We start from the raw sequence: 25,076 nt of genomic DNA on the forward strand, positions 1-25,076 counted from the left end.
AATTGAGTCGGAACATTTAAAGGTATTTTAAATGAATGTGCACTGAACATTCTTCAACTTGGTTCAGGAAATAGATATAGGAAAGTTTTTAATACCCTGAAATTTTTAAGAAGAGGAAATTACCTTTGGTTATTTAAAGCTAGAAAAGATTGGGTTTAAGAACTTTAAGACAACGTGCTAAAATCAACTCCAAGGCAATGCAAGGGTCTTCCTTTAAAAAGTCACTAGTGTTTTGTGTTTATAAATTGTGCCTTCACTGTTTAAAATGTATATATCATATACAGGTTTAGCATTTCTAATCCAAAAATCCAAAATCCAAAATGTTACAAAATCTAAAACTTTTTGAGGGCCAACGTGATGCTACATGTGGAAAATTCAACACATAAGTACTTAACTCAAACTTTGTTCCGTGCACAATATTATTAAAAATATTGCATGAAATTGTTTTCAGGTTGTATATAAGGTATGTATGAAACATAAATGAGTTTTGTGTTTTGTGATAGACTTGGGTCATATCATCAAGATACCTCATTATGTATATGGAAATATCCCAAAATGTTAAAAATCTGAAATCTGAAATACTTACGATCTCAAACATTTCACATAAGAGCTACTGAACCTGTAGTATGCTTTTAGGCACTCAGATGTAGAGTGAATTGTGTATAATATAAGCCAAAAAACATAATCATTGGCAGTACCTGGTGGTAATTCAAGTTTTCAACATCATTAGAATTTGGGGATGTTAATATACATGCACAAAACAATTCTATATAACTTTCCAAAGATGAAATTGCATACTCAGTATGGCCAAATGAATAAATTAAATCATGCTATGAATAAATGATGTTTTATTAGGTAGATGTTCTGGGAAAACCTAATGCTTTACTTGAGAAGTTAATCACTTCTTATATTATTTTTCCAAATGTTAGTCTTCCCAAGAGTTGTGCTAACTTAATATTAATTTGATATATTAGCTGTATTCACTTAAAAGTTTACACAAAAATATTCTTCAACTTGTAATTCTTTCAAGCTTATACAAAGAATTAAATATATTTTAACAAGCATCTACATAATTCACATTATTTTTTTTTTTCTAATCTGAAAACCTAATTATCACCTTCTTATAGAGGACAAGGAACAGCTTTGCAGGCAAATTAATGTATCCTATCAGTGGGACAGTTTGTCACTTGCTTAAATAATCATCATCTTTGTTATAAGCTTCATAGAATGAAGAAAAGAGATGGGACCCCCCCTCATATGATTACACATTAAAATTAACTTCCCACAGGTTTTTAAACAGTTTCTTACACTTTCACTGTGCTGAATCATAAAGCAGAAATGACAACATTAACTGCTTTTCAAGAGATAAGAAGCAAATATCTTTCATATCAGCTTTGAAAAATAAACAGACTTTAGTCACTACTCAGATACATCATATATTTAATTGTATACAAGTTAAAATGTATGCTGCATGTTATAATAATATGATATCATAGTGCACTAGTAAAGAGGGTATGTAAAAAGGACTGCATTATTAACAATTAGTTGATATTATTAAGTAATTACCTAAAATGGACACCTGCCTATAATTTCTGTACAATAAAGAGCTGGCACATGTTAAAACTGTTTTCCTTATTTGCTTACCTAAATGGGGAAAGTGATTACAATTACAGTAATAAAGGCACCTAAAATACACAAATTTGTTAAAATGTTCTTAAAGTAAGTATAGTATTGCTTGCATTTTGGAAACTTTTAAAAATAATATTCTTGCTATTAATTGCTATGTTAAAGCTATTATTTCTAAACTGAATTACTTATAAATAAAAAAATTCTTAAAAGACTGATCTCAGTTCCAATTAGCAAATTATTTCAGACATTTTGCATTTATTTAATTTGCAATGCTGCAATTACGAAAGAGTATCAACACTTTGACTTTTAGTTGGTCTGAAGCAAAGTCCCTTTCACGTAAGATTAAAACTGGTCTTGTTCATCAAATGTGATCAAAAGCTCCTTAATTAGTAGGCTGGACTAAGGTACACAGATGCCCTTTGACCTCCTGTGACAGATTGCTAACATTTTAGCATTTACAACAGACTCTCAAGTATGCCGGCTGACATTCAAATATAACTCAAATTACACTTGGCTAAAAGAATTGTATACATCTACATGAGAAGGACTACTAGTGTAAAAAATCTAAGTCCCGGCAACGCAACTCAAATCAAAACAATGACTTTGCCAATGTGCTTAATAGGAAGGACTCATCCAGTGTTCTCCGGATTGCGGGAAGTGCAGCAAGGCTGAGTGCATGTGGACTAGCGCCCTCTGCTGGTTGGATTCTTCAACGTCTTTAAATCAAGAATCTAGCCTTGATAACAAAAACGATGCCCTAAAGATTCTTTCTCTTTCTGGAATTAGGAATCTATGGGAAGCCTTTTAAAAATTTAAATTTTAATTTGATTTTAGGTATTCTAACCACCTGAATATATGAGGATCACAATAAAATTAGATTCCCAAATTTCTTATCATAAAATTAAATTAAAAATTTAATAAATTATTATGACTATGTAATAAATAAGTGAACTATCTGATAAAATAGTGTAACAATAAATAAAATAATTTAAATAAGTTGTTTAAATAAATTCTGAAAAAAATACTTCTGATAAAACTAATCATTAATAATATAGTGTGCCCAGCAGTGGCTGGAAAGATGGCTGAGTAGGAACAACTCCTGTCTGCAGCTCCCAGCAAGATCAACGCAGAAAGCAGGTGATTTCTGCATTTCCAACTGAGGTACCCACCTCATCTCATTGGGATTGGTTAGACAGTGGGTGCAGCCCACGGAGGGTGAGCTGAAGTGCCGCCTCACCCGGGAAGCACAAGGGGTCAGAGAACTATCTCCCCTAGGCAAGGGAAGCCATGAGGGACTGTGGCATAAGGGATGGTGCATTCCGGCCCAGATACTAAGCTTTTCCCATGGTCTTTGCAACCCGCACACCAGGAGAATCACTCCGGTGGCTACCCCACCAGGGCCCTGGGTTTCAAGTACAAAACTGGGTGACCATTTTTTGAGCAGACAGTGAGCTAGCTGCAGGAATTTTTTTTTTTTTTTTTTTTTTTTCATACCCCAGTGGCTCCTGGAATGCCAGCAAGACAGAACCATTCACTCCTCTGGAAAGGGAGCTCAAGCCAGGGAGCCAAGTGGTTTAGCTCAAGGAATCCCACTCCCACAGAGCACAGCAAGCTAAGATCCACTGGCTTGAAATTCTGGCTGCCAGCACAGCAGTCTGAAGTCAACCTGGGATGCTCCAGCATGGTGGGGGGAGGGGCGTCCACCATTAATGAAGCTTGAGTAAGCAGTTTTACCTTCACAGTGTAAACAAAGCCACTGGAAAGTTTGAACTGGACAGAGCCCACCGCAGCTTGGCAAAGTCACTGTAGACAGACTGCCTGTCTAGATTCTTCCTCTCTGGGCAAGGCATCTCTGAAAGAAAGGCAGCAGCCCTAGTCAGGGGCTTGTAGATAAAACTCCAGTCTCCCTGGAGCAGAGCATGTGGAGGAAGGGGTAGCTGTGGGTGCAGTTTCAGCTGCTTAAACCTTTCTGCTTGCTGGCTCTGAAGGGAGCAGCAGATCTCCCAGCACAGCACTTGAGCTCTGCTAAGGGACAGACTGCCTCCTCAAGTGGGTCCCTGACCCCCATGCCTCCTGACTGGGAGACATCTCCCATCAGGGGTCGACAAACACCTCATACAGGAGAACTCTGGCTGGCATCTGGTGGGTGCCCCTCTAGGACAAAGCTTCCAGAGGAAAGAACAGACAGCAATCTTTGCTGTTCTGCAGCCTCTTCTGGTGGTCCTCAGGCAAACAGGGTCTGGAGTGGACCTCCAGCAAACTACAGCAGACCTGCAGCAGAGGGACCTACTGTGAGAAGGTAAAGTAACAAACAGAAAGGAATAACATCAACATCAACAAAAAGGATGGCCACACAGAAACCCCATCCAAACATCAAAGACCAAAGGTAGATAAATCCACAAAGATGGGGAGAAACCAGTGCAAAAAGGCTAAAAATTCCAAAACTAGAAAGCCTCTTCTCCTCCAATGGATCACAACTCCTCACTACCAAGGGAACAAAACTGGATGGAGAATGAGTTTGATGACTTGAAAGAAGTAGGCTTCAGAGGTGGGTAATAACAAATTGCTCTGAGCTAAAAGAGCATGTTCTAACCAAATGCAAGGAAGCTAAGAATATTGAAAAAACGTTAGGTGAATTGCTAACTAAAATAACCAGTTCAGAGAAGAACATAAATGACCTGATTGAGCTGAAAAACACAGCATGAGAACTTTGTGAAGCATACACAAGTATCAGTAGTTGAATTGATCAAGCAGAAGAAAGGATATCAGAAACTAAAGATCAACTTAATGAAATAAAGCATGAAGACAAGATTAGAGAAAAAAGAATGAAAAGGAACGAACAAAGCCTCCAAGAAATGTGGGACTATGTAAAAAGACCAAACCTATGTTTGAATGGTGTACATGAAAGTGATGGGGAGAATGGAACCAAGTTAAAAAACACTCTTCAGAATATTATCCGGAAGAATTTCACCAACCTAGCAAGACAGGCCAACTTTCAAATTCAGGAAATACAGAGAACACTACAAAGATACTCCTCTAGAAGAGCAACCCCAAGACACATAATCATCAGATTCACCAAGGTTGAAATGAAGGAAAAAATGTTAAGGGCAGCCAGAGAGACAGGTCGGATTACCCACAAAGGGAACCCTATCAGACTAACAGCAGATCTCTCTGCAGAAACCCTACAAACCAGGAGAGTTGGGGGCAATATTCAACATTCTTAAAGAAAAGAATTTTCAACCCAGAATTTCATATCCAGGAAAACTAAGCTTCATAAGGGGAGAAGAAATAAAATCCTTTACAGACAAGCAAATGCTGAGAGATTTTGTCACCACCAGGCCTGCCTTACAAGAACTCCTGAAGAAAGCACTCAATATGGAAAGGAAAAACTGGTACCAGCCAATATAAAAGCATACCAAATTGTAAAGACCATCAATGCTATCAAGAAACTGCATCAACTAAAGAGCAAAATATCCAGCTTGCATTATAATGACAGGATCAAATTCACACATAACAATATTAACCTTAAATGTAAATGGGTTAAATCCTCCAATAAAAGACACAGGCTGGCAAACTGGATAACGAGTCAAGACCCGTTGTGTGTGCTGTACTCAGGAGACCCACTTCACATGCAAAGACACACATAGGCTCAAAATAAAGGGATGGAGAAGGATTTACCAAGCAAATGGAAAGCAAAGAAAAAAAAAAGCAGGGATTGCAATCCTAGTCTCTGATAAAACATACTTTAAACCAACAAAGATAAAAAAAGACAAAGAAGGGCATTACATAATGGTAAAGGGATCAATCCAACAAGAAGAGCTAACTCTCCTAAATATATATGCACCCAATACAGGAGCATGCAGATTCATAAAGCAAGCTGTTAGAGACCTACACAGAGACTTGAACACCACACTCTCAATACTAGACAGAACAACAAGACAGGAAATTAACAAGAGTATTCAGGACTTGAACTCAGCTCCACATCAAGAGGACCTAATAGACATCTACAGAATTCTCCACCCCAAATCAACAGAATATACATTCTTCTCAACACCACATTGCACTTGTTCTAAAATTGACCACATAATTGGAAGTAAAACATTCCACAGCAAATGCAAAAGAGTAGATATCATAACAGTCTCTCAGACCACAGTGCAATCAAATTAAAACTCAGGCTAAGAAACTCACTCAAAACTACACAACTACAAGGAAACTGAAAAATCTGATCCTGAATGACAACTGGGTAAATAATGAAATTAAGACAGAAATAAATAAATTCTTTGGAATCAATTAGAACAAAGAAACACTATATCAGAATTTCTGGAACAAACTAAACCATTGTTTACAAGGAAACTTACAGCACTAAATGTCCACAGGAAAGAGCAGGAAAGGTCTAAAATCAACACCCTAACATCACAATTAAAAGCACTAGAGAAGCAAGAGCAAACACATTCAAAAGCTAGCAGAAGACAAGAAAGCTAAGATCAGAGCAGAATCGAAGGAGATAGAGACACAGACACATACACACACACACACCCTTCAAAGAATCAGTGAATCCAGGAGCTGTTTTTTTTTAAAGATAAACAAAATAGACAGACCACTAGCCAGATTAATAAAGAAAAGAGAGAAGAATCAAGTAGACACAGTACAAAATGATAAAGAGGATATCACCATTGATCACACAGAAACACAAACAAACTACCATCAGAGAATACTATAAATACCGCTATGTATATAAACTAGAAAATCTCGAGGAAATATATAAATTCCTGGACACATACACCCTCCCAAGACTAAACCAGGAAGAAGTCAAATTCCTGAGTAGACCAATAACAAGTTCTGAAATTGAGGCAGTAATTAATAGCCTACAAACCAAATAAAAAAGAAGCCTAGGACCAGACAGATTCATTCACAGCTGAATTCTACCAGAGGTACGAAGAGGAGTTGGTACCATGCCTTCTGAAACTATTCCAAGTGATAGAAAAAGAGAGGATCCACCCTAATTCATTTTATGAGGCCAGCATCATCCTGACACCAAAACCTGGCAGAGACATAACAAAAAAAGAAAATTTCAGGCCAATATCCCTGATGAACACTGATGCCAAAATCCTCAATAAAATACTGGCAAACCTAATCCAGCAGCACATCAAAAGGCTTATCTGCAACGATCAAGTTGACTTTATCCCTGGGATGCAAGGCTGGTTCAACATATGCAAATCAATAAATATAATCCATCACATAAACAGAACTAATGACAAAAACCACATGATTATCTCAATAGATGCAGAAAAGGCATTTGATAACATTCAACAGTCCTTCATGCTAAACACTCTCAATAAACTAGGTATTGATGGAACGTATCTCAAAATAATAAAAGCTATTTATGACAGACTGACAGCCAATATACTACCGAATGGGCAAAAGCTGGAACTGTTCCCTTTGAAAACTGGCATAAGACAAGGGTGCCCTCTCTCACCACTCCTATTCAATATAGTATTGGAAGTTCTGGCCAGGGCAAACAGGCAAGAGAAAGAAATAAAGGGTATTCAAATAGGAAGAGAAGAAGTCAAATTGTCTCTGTTTGCAGATGACATGATTGTATATTTAGAAAACCCCATCATCTCAGCCCCAAATCTCCTTAAGCTGATAAACAACTTCAGCAGTCTCAGGAGACAAAATCAATGTGCAAAAATCAAGAGCATTCCCATATACCAATAATAGACCAAGAGCCAAATAATGAGTGAAATCCCGTTCACAATTGCTACAAAAAGAATAAAATACCTAGGAATACAATTTACAAGGGATGTGAAGGACCTCTTCAAGGAGAACAGATCAAGGAAATAAGAGAGGACACCAACAAATGGAAAAACATTCCATGCTCATGGATAGGAAGAATCAATATCGTGAAAATGGTCATACTGCCCAAAGTAATTTATAGATTCAAAGCCATCCTCGTCAAGCAACCATTGACTTTCCTCACAGAATTAGAAAAGAATACTTTAAATTTCATATGGAGCCAAAAAGGAGCCTGTATAGACAAGACAATGCTAAGCGAAAAGAACAAAGCTGGAGGCATCATGCTACCTGGCTTCAAACTATATTACAAGGCTACAGTAACCAAAACAGCATGCTACTGGTACCAAAACAGATATATAAACCAATGGAACAGAACAGAGGCCTCAGGAATAATGCCACACATTTACAACCATCTGATCTTTGACAAACTTGACAAAAAAAAAGCTATGGGGAAAGGATTCCCTATTTTAAAAATGGTGTTGGGAAAACTGGCTAGCCATATGCAGAAAACTGAAACTGGACCTCTTCCTTGCACTTTATACAAAAATTAACTCAAGATGGATTAAAGCTGGAAACCATCATTCTCAGCAAACTAATACAAGAACAGAAAACCAAACACTGCATGTTCTCACTCATAAGTGGGAGTTGAACAATGAGAAGACAGGGAAACAGGGAGGGGGACATCACATATTGGGGTCTGTCATGGAATGGGGGGCTAGGGAAGGGATATCATTGGGCGTCATACCTAATGTAGGTGGCGGATTGATGGGTGCAGCAAACTACAGTGGCACATGTATACCTATGTAACAAAACTACACATTCTGCACATGTACCCCAGAACTTAAAGTATAATAATAAGAAGAAAAGATGGATTAAAGACTTAAATGTAAGACCTAAAACCATAAAAACCCTAGAAGAAGACCCAGGCAATACCATTCAGGGTGTAGGCATGGGCAAAGACTTCATGACTAAAACACCAAAAGCAATGGCAACAAAAGCCAAAATTGACAAATGGGATCTAATTAAACTAAAGAGCTTCTGCACAGCAAAAGAAACTATCATCAGAGTGAACAGGCAACCTACAGAATAGGAGGAAATTTTTGCAATCTATCCATCTGACAAAGGGCTAATATCCACAATCTACAAGGAACCTAAATAAATTTACAAGAAAAAAAAAAAAAAAAAAAAAAAAAACAACCCCATCAAAAAGTGGGCAAAGGAAATGAACAGACACTTCTCAAAAGAAGACATTTATGCAGCCAACAAACATATGTAAAAAAGCTCAACATCATTGGTCATTAGAGAAATGCAAATCAAAACCACAATGAGATAACATCTCATGCCAGTTAGAATGGTGATCATTAAAAAGTCAGGAAACAACAGATGCTGGAGAAGATGTGGAGAAATAGGAACACTTTTATACTGTTGGTGGGAGTGCAAATTAGTTCAAACATTGTGGAAGTCAGTGTGGTGATTCCTCAAGGATCTAGAACCAGAAATACCATTTGACCAAATGATCTCATGACTGGGTATATACCCAAAGGATTATAAATAATTTTACTATAAAGACTCATGCACACATATATTTATTCCAGAACTATTCACAATAGCATAGACTTGGAACCAACCAAATGTTCATCAATGATAGATTGGATAAAGAAAATGTGGCACATATACACCATGGAATACTAGGCAGCCATAAAAAAGGGTGGGTTCATGTCCTTTGCAGGGACATGGATGAAGCTGGAAATCATCATTCTCAGCAAACTAACACTGGAACTGAAAACCAAACACTGCATGTTTTCACTCCTAAGTGGAAGTTGAACAGTGAGAACACATGGACACAGGGAGTGGAACATCACACACCAGGGCCTGTCGGGAGGTGGGGGGCTAGGGGAGGGATGGCACTGGGAGAAATACTTAATGTAGATGATAATGTAGATGACAGGTGGATGGGTGCAGCAAACCACCATTACACGTTTATACCCATGTAAGAAACCTGCACGTTCTGCACATGTATACAGGAACTTAAAGTATAATAAAAAATAAAAAATAATAATAATTTAGGGTGCCTAGTAATTTTTTCATTATATATGAAGTACAATTTGCCAATGACTTTTTCAATCGTTAAAAAAAAATCAGATTACAATGAGTATGGTTCAAAATAACAAAATTTTGTCAACTAATTGAGTTACCACTACTCTGGATTTTACTGATACTACACTTTGCAGATAATAAAACAATAATGGCTCCTTTATTGCAATGACTATTCAACTCCATCATAAAACTCATAAAAACTCATCATATCTCATCGTATCTCACCTAAATCCAGGCCAGTAAAATGTATTGTCTATGTAATTGACCTAGATAATGCTCCAATACCTCACATTTAACAGACACAGAATCAAATGCATAATCCTGATCCTACACAACATCTCTTCTTCTACATGCACTTGTTGGTTGGTATTGCCAACGTTCTACCTTCATTCACATATTTTCACTCATCATTCCATTCCCTTTCACATTCATACCAATATCAATGACCAAACTTGATGTTAGTAACCCCTTTTCTCTTCTACAAATCAATGTCCTTGGTCTTATCCAGTCTTCGTTTAAAATCTATAGTTCCATATTGTATCAAGGATAATGGGCATGTTTCCAGTAGGACTACCCAAGTTCTTTGAGATCTGACTATGATCTACATATTCCTTTGAATCTTCTGTTTCTCACATTTATTTATTTACTTATTTTTGTATTTACTTGAACTATTCGTGGTCACCACTATTCATTGATATATCATATGGCTCCAAAGTCATTTGTACAACTTCTATGTATCTTTTAAAATTATGTATTAGGTTTTATACAAAACCTTCCTAATCAATGCTATCCCATCACTGCATAAGAAGTATTTTCTCCTTTGTATTCTCTATGTATGATACTCCAACTATTGCACTCATCTTACAGTATTATATATGTGTTTGCATGTATCTTTTCCCAGCTAAGCTATAAACTCTTAAGTGGTTGTAATGGTGTCAAACTCATCTTCTAGCCTGAACAAAAGAAGTCTTTTCTGGCACATATGAGCCTTGCATCAAATGAGTATTTATCTAGACAGAATGTTTAGTAATTTGCTAAATATGTAAACTAGAGCAAGTTATACTTCTGAATATGTTTTCTAATATGTAAAGTAAAAGTAATAATTGTAACTATTTCCTAAGATTGTGTGTGGATTAAATAAAATAATCCAGAAAAATCCATTTAGTAGAGTATCCAGAACATAGCCCAGCCTTTAAGAAATATAAATGATGATCTTTTTCGCAACGGGTTTGCCGCCAGAACAGAGGTGTCGTGAAAACTACCCCTAAAAGCCAAAATGGGAAAGGAAAAGACTCATATCAACATTGTCGTCATTGGACACGTAGATTCGGGCAAGTCCACCACTACTGGCCATCTGATCTACAAATGCGGTGGCATCGACAAAAGAACCATTGAAAAATTTGAGAAGGAGGCTGCTGAGATGGGAAAGGGCTCCTTCAAGTATGCCTGGGTCTTGGATAAACTGAAAGCTGAGCGGGAACGTGGTATCACCATTGATATCTCCTTGTGGAAATTTGAGACCAGCAAGTATTATGTGACTATCATCGACGCCCCAGGACACAGAGACTTCATCAAAAACATGATTACAGGGACATCTCAGGCTGACTGTGCTGTCCTAATTGTTGCTGCTGGTGTTGGTGAATTTGAAGCTGGTATCTCCAAGAATGGGCAGATCCGAGAGCATGCTCTTCTGGCTTACACACTGGGTGTGAAACAACTAATTGTTGGTGTTAACAAAATGGATTCCACTGAGCCACCCTACAGCCAGAAGAGATACGAGGAAATTGTTAAGGAAGTCAGCACTTACATTAAGAAAATTGGCTACAACCCCGACACAGTAGCATTTGTGCCAATTTCTGGTTGGAATGGTGACAACATGCTGGAGCCAAGTGCTAACATGCCTTTGTTCAAGGGATGGAAGGTCACCCGTAAGGATGGCAGTGCCAGTGGAACCACGCTGCTTGAGGCTCTGGACTGCATCCTACCACCAACTCGTCCAACTGACAAGCCCTTGCGCCTGCCTCTCCAGGATGTCTACAAAATTGGTGGTATTGGTACTGTTCCTGTTGGCCGAGTGGAGACTGGTGTTCTCAAACCCGGTATGGTGGTCACCTTTGCTCCAGTCAACGTAACGACTGAAGTAAAATCTGTCGAAATGCACCATGAAGCTTTGAGTGAAGCTCTCTGGGGACAACGTGGGCTTTAATGTCAAGAATGTGTCTGTCAAGGATGTTCGTCGTGGCAACGTTGCTGGTGACAGCAAAAACGACCCACCAATGGAAGCAGCTGGCTTCACTGCTCAGGTGATTATCCTGAACCATCCAGGCCAAATAAGTGCTGGCTATGCCCCTGTGTTGGATTGCCACACGGCTCACATTGCATGCAAGTTTGCTGAGCTGAAGGAAAAGATTGATCGCCGTTCTGGTAAAAAACTGGAAGATGGCCCTAAATTCTTGAAGTCTGGTGATGCTGCCATTGTTGATATGGTTCCTGGCAAGCCTATGTGTGTTGAGAGCTTCTCAGACTATCCACCTTTGGGTCGCTTTGCTGTTCGTGATATGAGGCAGACAGTTGCGGTGGGTGTCATCAAAGCAGTGGACAAGAAGGCTGCTGGAGCTGGCAAGGTCACCAAGTCTGCCCAGAAAGCTCAGAAGGCTAAATGAATATTATCCCTAATACCTGCCACCCCACTCTTAATCAGTGGTGGAAGAACGGTCTCAGAACTGTTTGTTTCAATTGGCCATTTAAGTTTAGTAGTAAAAGACTGGTTAATGATAACAATGCATCGTAAAACCTTCAGAAGGAAAGGAGAATGTTTTGTGGACCACTTTGGTTTTCTTTTTTGCGTGTGGCAGTTTTAAGTTATTAGTTTTTAAAATCAGTACTTTTTAATGGAAACAACTTGACCAAAAATTTGTCACAGAATTTTGAGACCCATTAAAAAAGTTTAATGAGAAAAAAAAAAAAAAGAAATATAAATGATGAGTTTTATTTTCTCTATTGGCACAAGGACACACAACTATTATATTTACAACTGTTTATCAGGCTATAATAATTGAGAATAAAAATAAGATTGGGACTAATGATTAATGATATTAGCTTAAGTTTTCATGGTAACCAAGCTTTTTTTTCCCCCTGATAAACAGAAGTAAGATCTATAGATCTGGGAAAAACAATAGAGCTTTTTTTTTCTTTCTTTTTTTTTTTTTTAACTTTGTGTTCTTTTCTGTATGTCATATGATACTTTAAATTACTTTAGATATATTTGAAAATAATTTTGATCATTAGGTGAGTAGAAAACAGGCTAAAGCATCCAGGTTGAAAGGTAAAACAGCCAAAATAATTAAAGTAATTGCATTTGAACATATATGAATTTTATATTCCTAAATTTGCAAACTACATGAATCACAGTAAATGAAACTTTCTGGTATTTTAGAAATTATTGCCAAAGTTCCAAATGACTTTTGTAATTTAAATATGCCGTAAAGATTAAAGCAAAATTAATTAAATAAAACAAAGTTAGTAAGAGTAAGATGAAAAATAAGTAAACCAAAAAATTAAAAGAGTATGTATAAAGAACAAACTGTGTCTATATATTAAAAATCAAACAAATTATGCCATCACAGTGACTAATAAACTTATCAGTAAATAAGAAGAGTACATAAGTGGTGTGTGTTCTGCGTAGACATAAATGTACATGTAAAGCTTTATTCTTAAAAAGTATATAAATGTAGAGATGCTTGCTTGCGCAGCAAATGGTTTTGTTACATCGGGATTTCTCCTTGTACTTGTTAGTATTTTTATCATATCATTAAGAAGTTTCAGTAGCAGATGAGGATCATAGAAATTCAATTTAAGTGACTACCTTAAAGCTGAGAAATGAATTGCAAAACCTAGCCTTTGCAAAGTCCAACTCAATTTTTAAATATATGAAGATTTTGGCCGAGAGTGCTTTTTGACCCCTGGTATTCATTTTTCTTTCTTTCTGTGTGCACAAGAACCTCTCAGACTTTATGTGAGCACATGACACCGCCACCCCCCCCACCCAGAGATCACATTTTCCTGAGCTCTTGGCTTTAAGAGTGGCTGGGTCATTAAGTCATGATATGAGTAGCAGCGACATGGGTGACTCCCAGTAGAAAAACTTGGTGAAGATGCTGTGGGCATTGGACATGGGTATGAGAAGAATACTTTTTGGGGATGTCTTCTCCAGTCCTCACACAGAAAGGGGCACCTCCTCCCAGTAGCATATTGTACTCAATTTTGCATTTACCTCACTGATAGTCTTTACCATATTTTATTGTGATTACATGTTTGACTTTTGTCTTCCCTGTAGGCCCAAAGGCTTTTCAAGAGCAGAGAGGATATTTCATATTAACATTGTTCATTCTCCAAATAGTTTCACATTATAGAACTATAATAATTTCTCAAGCTACACAAAATAATGAAAATAAAACATAAGAATCTGCAGGTATGATCCTGATGACGAATTCAGACTTTCAAAGAACAATCAAGGCAAAATGAGGAAAGTTTGAAAGAGAGTCAGAATGTCCTGGGAATAGGTATAGAATGAATACAAGGAAATGCCAGATGGTGGGACTTGGAGGCAATAAGTGATAAGATGATCAATCATAACTGCTAGTATTTGAGGGAACACAATATTTGGTAGACACAGTGAAAATGTTCTTCATCCAATGTTAATTTATTTTTGCAACACACCCCTCAGGTTGATGCCATTAATATCAATCCTCATTATACTGATTAGAAAACTGGGGCATGGAGAGAGGAGCAATTTTCCTAAAGTCACACAGCTAGGAGGTGGAAGAGCCACTGCTCGAAGCCAGGGAACCCTAACTAGCACATTATAAATATCTGGGGGAAAGAAGAGATAAATTGAGGAGACCCAAGCATGACTCTCCAATAAGATCCCCTATGTATTAGTGTTGTCTTAATTCTTCATAGTGAAGTATGGCCCATAGGTCACACTTGCTCACATATGATATATGTAGCGTGAGCCTTACTCCTAGCTGCTGGTGTACACCACAAATACTGAGACTTTCTGTGATGCATCATCCATGGGATTTGCATGAGTTGGAAGTAGATGTTTGCATGTGCACACAAGCTGGCCGAGGAACAGAAATGAGCCATCAACTGGGAGGGGTAATTATCATATAAAACCTAAACATTTCAGTTACACATCTACTTTCAGGGATCATAAACATAAAAAAGGTTAAATAAGGCAGGAGTTGTCAGTGGTTCGGTGACGATGAAACAGGAATGAGGTAATCAAACTGGTCTTATCTTTCATTGAAAAATATGAACAAGTTCTGATTGAGTGCCTAGGAGCATTCAACAAGCTTTGATCAACAGAGCTTTGGACCATACTTAAAATAGCAACATTAAGGCCAGGCGTAGTGGCTCACGCCTGTAATCCCAGCACTTCGGGAGGCCAAGGCAGGTGGATCACGAGGTCAAGAGATCGACACCATCCTGGCCAACATGGTGAAACCCTGTCTTTGTTAAAAATACAAAAATTAGCTGGATGTGGTGGTGCACATCTGTAGTCCCAGCTACTTAGGAGGCTGAGGCAGTAGAATCACTTGAACCTGGGAGGCAGAGGTTGCAGTGAGCAGAGATCACACCACTGCACTCCAGCCTGGTGACAGAGCGAGACTTGTCTCAAAATAAATAAATAAATAAATAAATAAATAGCAACATTACTAAGGATGGTGTTTACATAGAGAGGCTAGATGAATTCAGCCTGATGACTTGCACTCACTGTCTCTTATTTGACCAGTCAAGCTACCAAAGTTCCTATCTAGAGAGTGATGTGGAGCTGTGCTTGTCAAAGCACAGTTCTTGGACTACGTCCATCAGAGTTTCTTGGGGACACGGTCAAAAATGAAAATTTCTGGACTACCCCTTGAACCAATTAAATCAAAGCATAAAAAGGACAGAAAGTTGTATAAACATATACCATATTTATACTTATGAGTTTTTATATGTTATGTATATAACTATTATATATTTATATAAGCTAATTGTCATAAATACATTTATTATATAATTATTTTATTACTATTTTAAGTATTTTATTACATAAATACTAATTTATACAATTATTAACTATATTATTTATATAAAATTGCTGGAAATTTTCTAAAAGTGATTTCAAGTGTTAATTCCACAAAAGTATATGAGTTGATGCATGCGTGAAGTATCTTGACTTAGCCATTCCACAATGTATACAAATATCAAAGAATCCTATTGTACATCATAAATAAATACAACTTATGTTCTTTAACAAAAAATATAAAATATAAGTAACATAGACAAATATATGTACATATATATACTTATACAAAACATAACATATATATTTTAATTCTATATGATATAATTATTATGCTGACTGAAGTTTGGGAACCATGGGTTTACATATCCCAATATGAAAACATTGTTAATGCAGAAAAAACAAATTTCAAAATGCTGCATATGTGAGAATGTTATTTTTCTCTTCAAAGAGCAATGTTTGTGAGTGAACCATTTTTTAAAAATAAATCAGACATTCAAGATTAATATTGTAGAATTAACTTTGTTCAGTCAGAAAATAATGTTGAACATGTTCACATAACTAGATGTATTCCAAAAGAAATGCATGAGTAACTAATGCTTACGTGGAGGGAGAAGCAACGCAGAGGGTCTAATTAGTTCCAATTAGTCATGCCAGAGGATTACTTTCTAGGTAAGATTACCTTATAATGAGGTGATTAACCTCTTTGTAGCCAGGCTTACTTTCTACTTAATATGTCCTCTAAAGAAGTGTTACAACGAGGGTCCTCAAAATTGTTCCCTGGGATAATTTCCACCAAGAATCAATTGATTCTATTCCAGAAGAACCAAAAAGCATTTTTATTATATTGTGGATAGAATGAATCCTAACACATCTAGATACTAGAAAGTAAGTATTTAAATTTCATATCAAATTAACTAAATTATATGGCACTGATTTTACTTATACTAACAAAATAGCAATTGAACTCTAGTCAATTCCAAATGCAGATCTATCGGCTATCTATGAACATCAAAGGGGAAGAAAATTCTATCATTGATATGGGTTAAGGTCACAGGTTTATTCCCAAAAGTAGACTATCCATTGTCTAATTAGTTTAGAGGATCCCTTCTGTCTCCAGAACACAATTGAATTTTGTTGCAGTTGGAGAGGCTGATGCTAACCTAGGTGTCAGGCTGAACACAAGGGAACAGAAGCTTCAGTGTTTTCACCATAACTATATAAATTGAGGATAGGGTTTTTGGAAATAATAGATTTAACTGTTGTCCAAGCTTATCTGCAGTTTCTTCCCTTTAAACTAAATTGATAGTTTACTTATTATGGACTAATTAAAATTATATACATATATATATACAAAATATTATCTATGTTATATATCTATTACATATATATATATTGTTGTCAGCTTATAAGGAACAATAAATAATTGTCTTTGTGTTTTAATTTAACGAATACTTCCTGAAAGTTTGCATGTAGCCATACAAGCTACAGTAATGAGTAGAAATTTTTTCTAAAAGTGGTTTTTTACTGTTTAATACTCTTCCCTATAAGATGATACTTAAACTTGAATTATTTTTGTAATCTTGTGGACATCTCTGAATTAATTACTGTTACTTTACAAATCTTGTTTCTTTATTTGTTATCCTGGAAGTATTTGTATGTGTGTGTATATAAAATTTTTGCATAGACCACATGCAAATTCATGTAAAGTAATAATACGAACCCTAGGAATAGAAAGGCAAAATCAAGGGGAAAATATTTAAAATATTTGCATGGAAATGATAATAATAAAATGTAAGTGTCTTGCAAACAGAAACTAGAAATAAATATTTGTTTTATTTAAATTAGAGAATATACAATCAACCCTTTCTTCAGCATATATCTGTTAGAGCTCAATGGTCACGTTAATTTGGGAGCCCCAGGAAATATCTTCCCTCTGTACAGTTACAAAGTATAATTTTTCTCTGGTTTATATTCTTCTGCAGAACTTATGATTATCTAAGCTCTCTGTAATCCCAAGTTCCATTTTTTCATTTGCCTTAGATTCTAAAAATCTAGCCTTTAGCTGAATGTCCATCACATAAACAGGGCTCCTTAGTAAATGTTTGCAGAAAAATAAACAACCAAATCAATAGCAGATAAGCAGTATTTTATCCAAGCCTCAGAAATTTCATTAATGTTTTTCATTACTTCACTGCAGTGGCAAAAGTAAAAAATGAACAGGAGAATAAAAAATTTGGTGTGAAAGAAGAAAGGGAGTGAGGGGCAAAAAAAGAAGGGAGAAAAGTTACTAACTCTCTTCTTTATTCATCCTCCAGTCCTCACTCACTCTATTCCAAAGAGCCGTCTTACAAACATGATTTTAAACAGCCTGGATACAGAAGTAAGTGTTCTGGTGTTATTAATGGTGCCAAGAAATGATGCAGGAAGCTTCAGGTGAATTGAAACCCCCTGCATAAGAACACATACAGTTTTGACTCATTTTACCATTCTCATTTCTACCTGCTCAGATCCAACAAAGGATTTAAACAAGTCTCAACATACAAATAAAAATATATGAATTGAGGAGCATCGTACATTATTGTAAAAGCTTTACATTAGAAATACACACATAGAAGAGCACACATAATTATGAGATTTATATAAATATGATAAAATGAAAACTCTTAGCAAATATATATGTATACAAATATATAAATCTAGGCATCACAAATACATATATGTATACACATATATACATCTATGTGTTTACCTATTTATTTATCTGTACACCATATGATTCATGGGCAACCCATAATTTAGTCATATGGAAAAACTGGCCTCATGATAATGCTTACACACACAAATTTTGAAAATTTCATTTAAATGATATAGTGAAGTATTCTAAGTTAGAATGAAAAATGAGTATGTTTTTTATTTAAAAACACACCAATTCGTTCTAGTACACAGAAACTAAAGACATAAAAGTGCTTCAGCACATGAAACTCTCATGAAGATATGATTCTCTTCAAAAGGTCCCTGCACGACACCACTATTTCTAATAAAACTGATTTTATTCAGAACACTAAAAATGACAAACATTTAACTTTTAATTTCAGTAGTACTGTTCACCTAGTTGGCTTATAAAAGATAGTGACATACACATAGGTAGAAGTGTGCCTTAAAACATGATAATAATTTACATTTTTAAATGAAAAAAAATCAGTCTACATTAATGAAGTTGTCTTGACTGAGGAGAAAGTGAAGTCAAATACCTGAATGATGACACTGTGATAGACTTCATCCTTTCTTTACTTTCACTGTTTTTAATAGATCGTGAATGTCAGTAATTTAAACATCAATTGTACTCCTGAAATAACAGTTTAATTCCTAAAAGTTTAAAGTGAAAGAAAATGTGAATTCCTACAAATGTGATTCTACAAAGATACATGTTAAAAGCCTTCAGAGGAAAATGAATACAAATATCTTCTATATTCTATTTGCTATGTCACATCTGACTCAAAAATATATGTAAGATATACACATAAGAGAATATATCATGAAATCCATTGGATGCCAATTTTCAATTGGCTTTTATCATTTGTACATTAAAAATTCTTACAGAAGATCAAGAAAATTATAAATATGAATACATCAACAAAATACACCATCATAATGTAAGGCAATTTGAATTGCTCTGGAACTTCAAAAATTATTTTGTTGAATTCACAGAAATAATTTCTCAATGGCACTTTACATGGTAAGTAAAAATGTTTGGCTTTAATATAGCAGTTTTCTGTCACTACTGAAATATTTTATTTTTAATTTCTCATTATATTCTAGAACTTTAATGGAATTTTTTATCTCTGGATAACAAATGGCAATTTTGTGTTCTATTACTCTAGTCTGTGGGCTTTTCTTTGTCTCTATAGCAAAATAGAAAGTTAAAAAAATAGACAAGTTTGATTTTTTTCTATTCTTAGAAATGATAATTTTCCATATATAATGGTGTGTGTATGTGTGTGTGTACATATATATATACACACATATATATACACACCCATATATAAGCATACATATATGTATAAGGAGAGTGATATTTTATATAGTCTTCAGTTCAATACCATCAACAGATAAAGAATAATAAGTTGAAAATTGCATACTGCTGACTTATAAATTGATAATAAGCACAAACTAATCTATGAATAATCTCGTATTATTTATTTGTTAGACACAATGCTCAAGGATTTATGTTGAAGAATTGTTGTTTGTTTTGCATTGCTGGTTCTTGAAGGTTAGGTACATAAAGGCTGAGAAAACTAAAAGGTATTAATACCTGAAATAAGAGTTATGTAGAATCAAGACTCACTCTACATATCACAGTTCAGTCTTTATTGCATTTTTTGCACTATAAAAGAATAAACTGTAAAGACAGTAAGATATATAAAAAATGTATAGAAGATAAACATACCGTGAAATAGTAAATAACTTAAAGAATAAATATCTATTGAGTATATAGTATGTTCCACAAACTGTGTAGTTACTAAGGCCCAAGAGAGAAAAAGCAGAAAGTAGAACAGAAATAAATCACATACTTCTGACCAGGGGGCTGAGAAACTATCTTTGTTTCATTCCAAAAATTAGAGACCAGATACTTTTAAACAAGCTGAGTGGACTTAAACAGTATTATTGTGATCACTGGCCATGAGTGCTTACTAGCTAATTTCTTTTAGTTTATTCTAGTAAAATGGTTTTAGGTGTTATACATTAAGAATTTGAATTGAATCATCAAAATCATGCTCTGACTACAATTTTAAGAAATCTTTGTAAGACCATCTGATATGGTTTGGCTATTTCCCCACCAAATCTCATCTTGAATTTCCACATGTTGCGTGAGGGACCCAGTGGGAGGTAACTGAATCACAGAGGCAGGTCTTTCCTATGCTGTTCTTACGATAATGAATAAGTCTCACAAGATCAGACAGTTCTGTAAGGAGGAGTTTCCCTGCACAAGCTAGCTCTCTCATTGCCTGCCACCATCCACGTACGATGTGACTCATTCCTCCTTGCCTTCCACCATGATTGTGAGGCCTTCCTAGCCATGTGGAACTGTAAGTCCAATAAACCTTTCTTTTGAAAGTTGTCCAGTCTCTAATATGTCTATCAGCAGCATGAAAATGGACTAATGCAATAAATTGGTACCAGTAGAATGGGGCACTGCTGAAAAGATACCCAAATATGTGACTGCAACTTTGGAACTGGGTAACAGGCAGAGGTTGGAACAGTTTGGAGGACTCAAAAGAAGACAGGAAAATGAGGGAAAGTTTGGAGCAATCTAGAGACTTGTTGAATGGCTTTGACCAAAATGCTGATAATGATATGAACAATGACATCCAGGATAAGGTGGTCTCAGATGAAGATGAGGAACAGGTTGGGAACTGGAGCAAAGGTGACTTATTATGTTTTAGCAAAGAGACTGGTGGCATTTTGCCCCTGCCCTAGAGATTTGTGCAACTTTGAACTCAAGAGAGACGATTTAGGGTATCTGGTGGAAGAAATTTCTAAGCAGCAAACCATTCAAGAAATGACTTGGGTGCTGTTAAAGGCATTCCGTTTTATAAGGGAAGTAGAACATAAAAGTTTGGAATATTTGCAGCCTGACAATGCAATAGAAAAGAAAATCCTATTTTCTGAGGAGAAATTCAAGCAGGTTGCAGAAATTTGCATAAGTAATAAGGAGTCAAATGTTAATCCCCAAGACGATGGGGAAAAATGTTTCCAGGGCATGTCAGAGACCTTTGCGGTAGGCCCTCCCATCACTGGCCCAGAGGCATAAGAGGAAAAAATGGTTTTGTGGGCCAAGCCCAGGGTCCCCATGCTGTGTGCAGCCGAGGGACTTGGTGTCCTGTGTCCCAGCTGCTCCATCCTTGGCTGAAAGGGACCAACATAGAGCTCAAACCATAGCTTCAGAGGGTGCAAGCCTCAAGCCTCGGCAGCTCCCAAGCCTAAGAGTGCACAGAAGTAAAGAATTGGGGTTTGGAAACCTCTGCCTAGATTTCAAAGTATGTATGGAAACACCTGGCAGCAGTTTGCTGCAGGGGCAGGCAGCAGTTTGCTGCGGGGGCAGGACTCTTACAGAGAAACTCTGCTAGGGCAGTGAGGAATGGAAATGTGGGGTCAGAACCCCCACAAAGCATCCCTACTCGGGCACCACCTAGTGGAGCTGTGAGAAGAGGGCCACTATCCTCTAGACCCCAGAATGATAGATCCACCAGCAGCTTGCACCATGCACCTGGAAAAGCCTCAGACACTCAATGCCAGTCCATGAAAGCAGCCAGGATGGGGGGCTATACCCTGCAAAGCCACAGGGGCAGAGCTGCTCAAGGTTATGGAAGTCTACCTCTTGCATCAGCATGACCTGGATGTGAGACATAGAGTCAAAAGGAGATCATTTTGGGGCTTTAAGATTGGACTGCCCTGCTGGATTTTGCACTTATGTGGGGCGTGTAGCCCCTTTGTTTTGGCCAATGTCTCCCGTTTGGAATGGCGTATTTACCCAATGTCTGTACTCCCATTGTATCTAGGAAGTAACTAACTTGCTTTTGATTTTATAGGCTCATAGGCAAAAGGGACTTGCCTTGTCTCGAATGAGACTTTGAACTGTGGAGTTTTGAGTTAATGTTGAAATGACTTAAGACTTTGGGGGACTGTTGGGAAGGCATGATTGGTTTTGAAATGTGAGGACATGAGATTTGGGAAGGGCTATGGGCAGAATGATATGGTTTGGCTATGTTCCCACTAGAATCTCATCTTGAATTTCTATGTGTGGTGGGAGGGACCCGGTGGGTGGTAACTGAATCATAGGGGCAAGTCTTTCCCTTGCTGTTTTTATGATAGTGAATAAGTCTCATGATGTCTGATGGTTCTATAAGGGGGAGTTTCCCTGCACAAGCTGTCTCCCTCTTTGCCTGCTGCCATCCACATAAGATGTGACTTTCTCCTCCTTGCCTTCCGCCATGACTGTAAGGACTTCTCAGCCACGTGGAACTGTAAGTCCAACAAACTTTTCTTTTGTAAATTGTCCAGTCTCAGGTATGTCCTTATCAGCAGTGTGAAAACAGACTAATATACCACCAATACTTTTCCTATAACTGGTTCTATTTTGCATATCACTTGGAAGTCCTTTTCAGTGTTACATAGTTTTATACATGGAATTCCACAGTGCTTTGCATGTTTGTCTAAAATCATTAGATGCCTTGATAATTGCCCTTTTTAATGTTGCTTATTTTAGTGTGGTAATAAACAATTACAATATCTTTTTTTTCAAAAAAGGAAGTATTTAAAGTCATCTATCTAAATAGCACCATGAGAAGTATTATGTGTGTGTATTATGAATGGAAATATGTTTGTGAATACTAATTGTCAATTTATATAAATATTTTAAATACCAATATTATGTAATAAATAGTTTAAAATTCTAGTAGCATAAATATTTAATTTTTTTTTTCCTTGAGTCTAAAGGACTGGAAGTTTTTATTCAAATTCAGTTTGACGGAAGAATATCTTAAAGTTTAGAAAGTTAAATAGCATACTTTGTTTTAACAGTTAACTCAGATTTATATAGAAATTTGGAAAGAATATGATATAAACCTTTCAACTAGCACTCTCTTAAGCACCGGAAAAATCATTACCTTTCCCAGTTCTTTCAATTTCTGTCATAAGAAGCATAGAGAACAGAACTATATATTTTGGTAATTAATTTCCTTAAGATAATGTTAGAAACATCATGTTCTTTAAAATATAAATGAATTTCAAGGTGAGCATGCTGGAGGATAATATTAATGGAAGTGATTTATTGTGACAAGAGATCTGATCTGAAATACCATGATTAGGAGTACTTAAAAAAATCCATTTGCAAATTCCTGAAAATATGAAAGTGTGCTATGGCTGAACCTGTCGCAATGTTGAAATCTGAACTATCTGCCATTGTAGGTACAAAATTGCTTGTGTACAATATGTCTTCCTCACAGAAATTCATCAGAAAATGTTAATATCCTGAATATATCACATTATGGTTTAGGGAATTGCCTAAATGCTTCAAATGGTAAGTGTAGACTTAATCTGCAAATGTATAGATTGAAACATACATGCCTAATTGACTTGGTAATATATGGAATTCTGTGGCTGACTATTACCTTAAAAAATATTTGGCCAATAATACATTGAACATCTACTCTATACCCAGTTCTTGAACTCACAATAGAAACCTGTGACTTTGTGTCATTTTAGAGGGCATTTTTTGTGTTACGATCTCTAGCAAAGAGTCCCTATAAGCTATTTATAAGCAAGATTCATTCATGACTCAAATTTGCAAAGAAGTTTTAATAAAGTTAGCTTTATGTCTTATAAAAAACATTGAAGTTTACAAACACATTGTTGTAAATGGCATCTAATCACATACTAAGCAGTGAGGAATGTCACAAATTAGTAGAGCTATTAATAATAAAAAATTAAATCGATATGTGAATAATAGAAGTCTTTATTATTACAAAGACTTAAAAATTATTCTGCAGAAAGAAATTCATTAACCTCTGCCACTTGAAAGAGGGTAATAAATATTGGCATTCCTACATATAGGTTGTCAAATTTGATTAGCACATAAATATATTGGTATACCTCTCCATACATTCAATTCTCCCCTGCCCTCTCACCATGCCACTACAATTGTCTCCTTTTCCTGTTGCTGTGGCTCTCTTTTTCTCTCTCTTTCCCTCTCTCCTCAATAGGTTTAGGACAGTAATGCCTTATAAATTGCGAACACTTATTTTCTTGGTATATTTCTTAGAGCCTTTAATGAACTTTTTTATGTTAAACTCTCTAAGAGGCACACTCCATGTGTTATTATCCAAACACAGCTTTTGATTTTTTGCTTGAAATCTATTTTAATATATGAATATACACATTTTTATAAACAAAACAAATAATATATATGAATATAAATATTAATGCTTTGTAGAATGACATGGGAAAGCATAGGCTACTCTATCTCATAATATGTTTTGGATACATCAATAGCTATATTCATTTCCAGGATATTCCAGGTATATAATCAAGTGCTGAAATCTATACAGTACATATACTTTGACTGTTATGTCAATGTATTTTTATATGTGTTTCATGAACTGAAACTAAATCTCGTAAAATAAAAATGTCTATTCTAGGTACAAAGACAACTGATAGGTGCAAAATTTTAATTAGATTACTTTGATTTAATTTTGAAATGCACCTGGAGCAAAATTCAGACAGTACAATAAAGAAAAATACATTTGTCACCACAACCACTTTGCTCCCCTCTCCAGAAGGAACCAGAGTTATAAAATTTGTGTGAATTATTCTGAAAATACATGTACATATATATATCCATACATGATTTTTTCATTTTCTTTATAATAAAAAGTATAGTTTTCTGAACTGTGAGGAAAAAAGCAAATCATAAGGTCAT

At 36.1% G+C, this 25,076-nt stretch overlaps 2 protein-coding genes across 20 annotated transcripts in view; one reads left to right on the plus strand and one right to left on the minus strand.

Annotated features, from left to right (window-relative positions):
- The window catches only part of DGKB (diacylglycerol kinase beta), an 832,080-nt gene that overhangs the window by 315,433 nt on the left and 491,571 nt on the right, over positions 1-25,076 (minus strand). The window lies entirely within an intron of this gene.
- Positions 10,740-12,488, plus strand: LOC104668174 (elongation factor 1-alpha 1). Its single transcript, XM_010370827.2, is given in 2 exon segments — positions 10,740-11,706; positions 11,708-12,488. Coding segments are annotated over 2 exon segments (1,386 nt in total). The 5' UTR covers positions 10,740-10,798; the 3' UTR covers positions 12,186-12,488.

The sequence above is a fragment of the Rhinopithecus roxellana genome, chromosome 6 (genome assembly GCF_007565055.1).
Source record: "Rhinopithecus roxellana isolate Shanxi Qingling chromosome 6, ASM756505v1, whole genome shotgun sequence".
Classification (NCBI taxonomy): Eukaryota; Metazoa; Chordata; class Mammalia; order Primates; family Cercopithecidae; genus Rhinopithecus; species Rhinopithecus roxellana.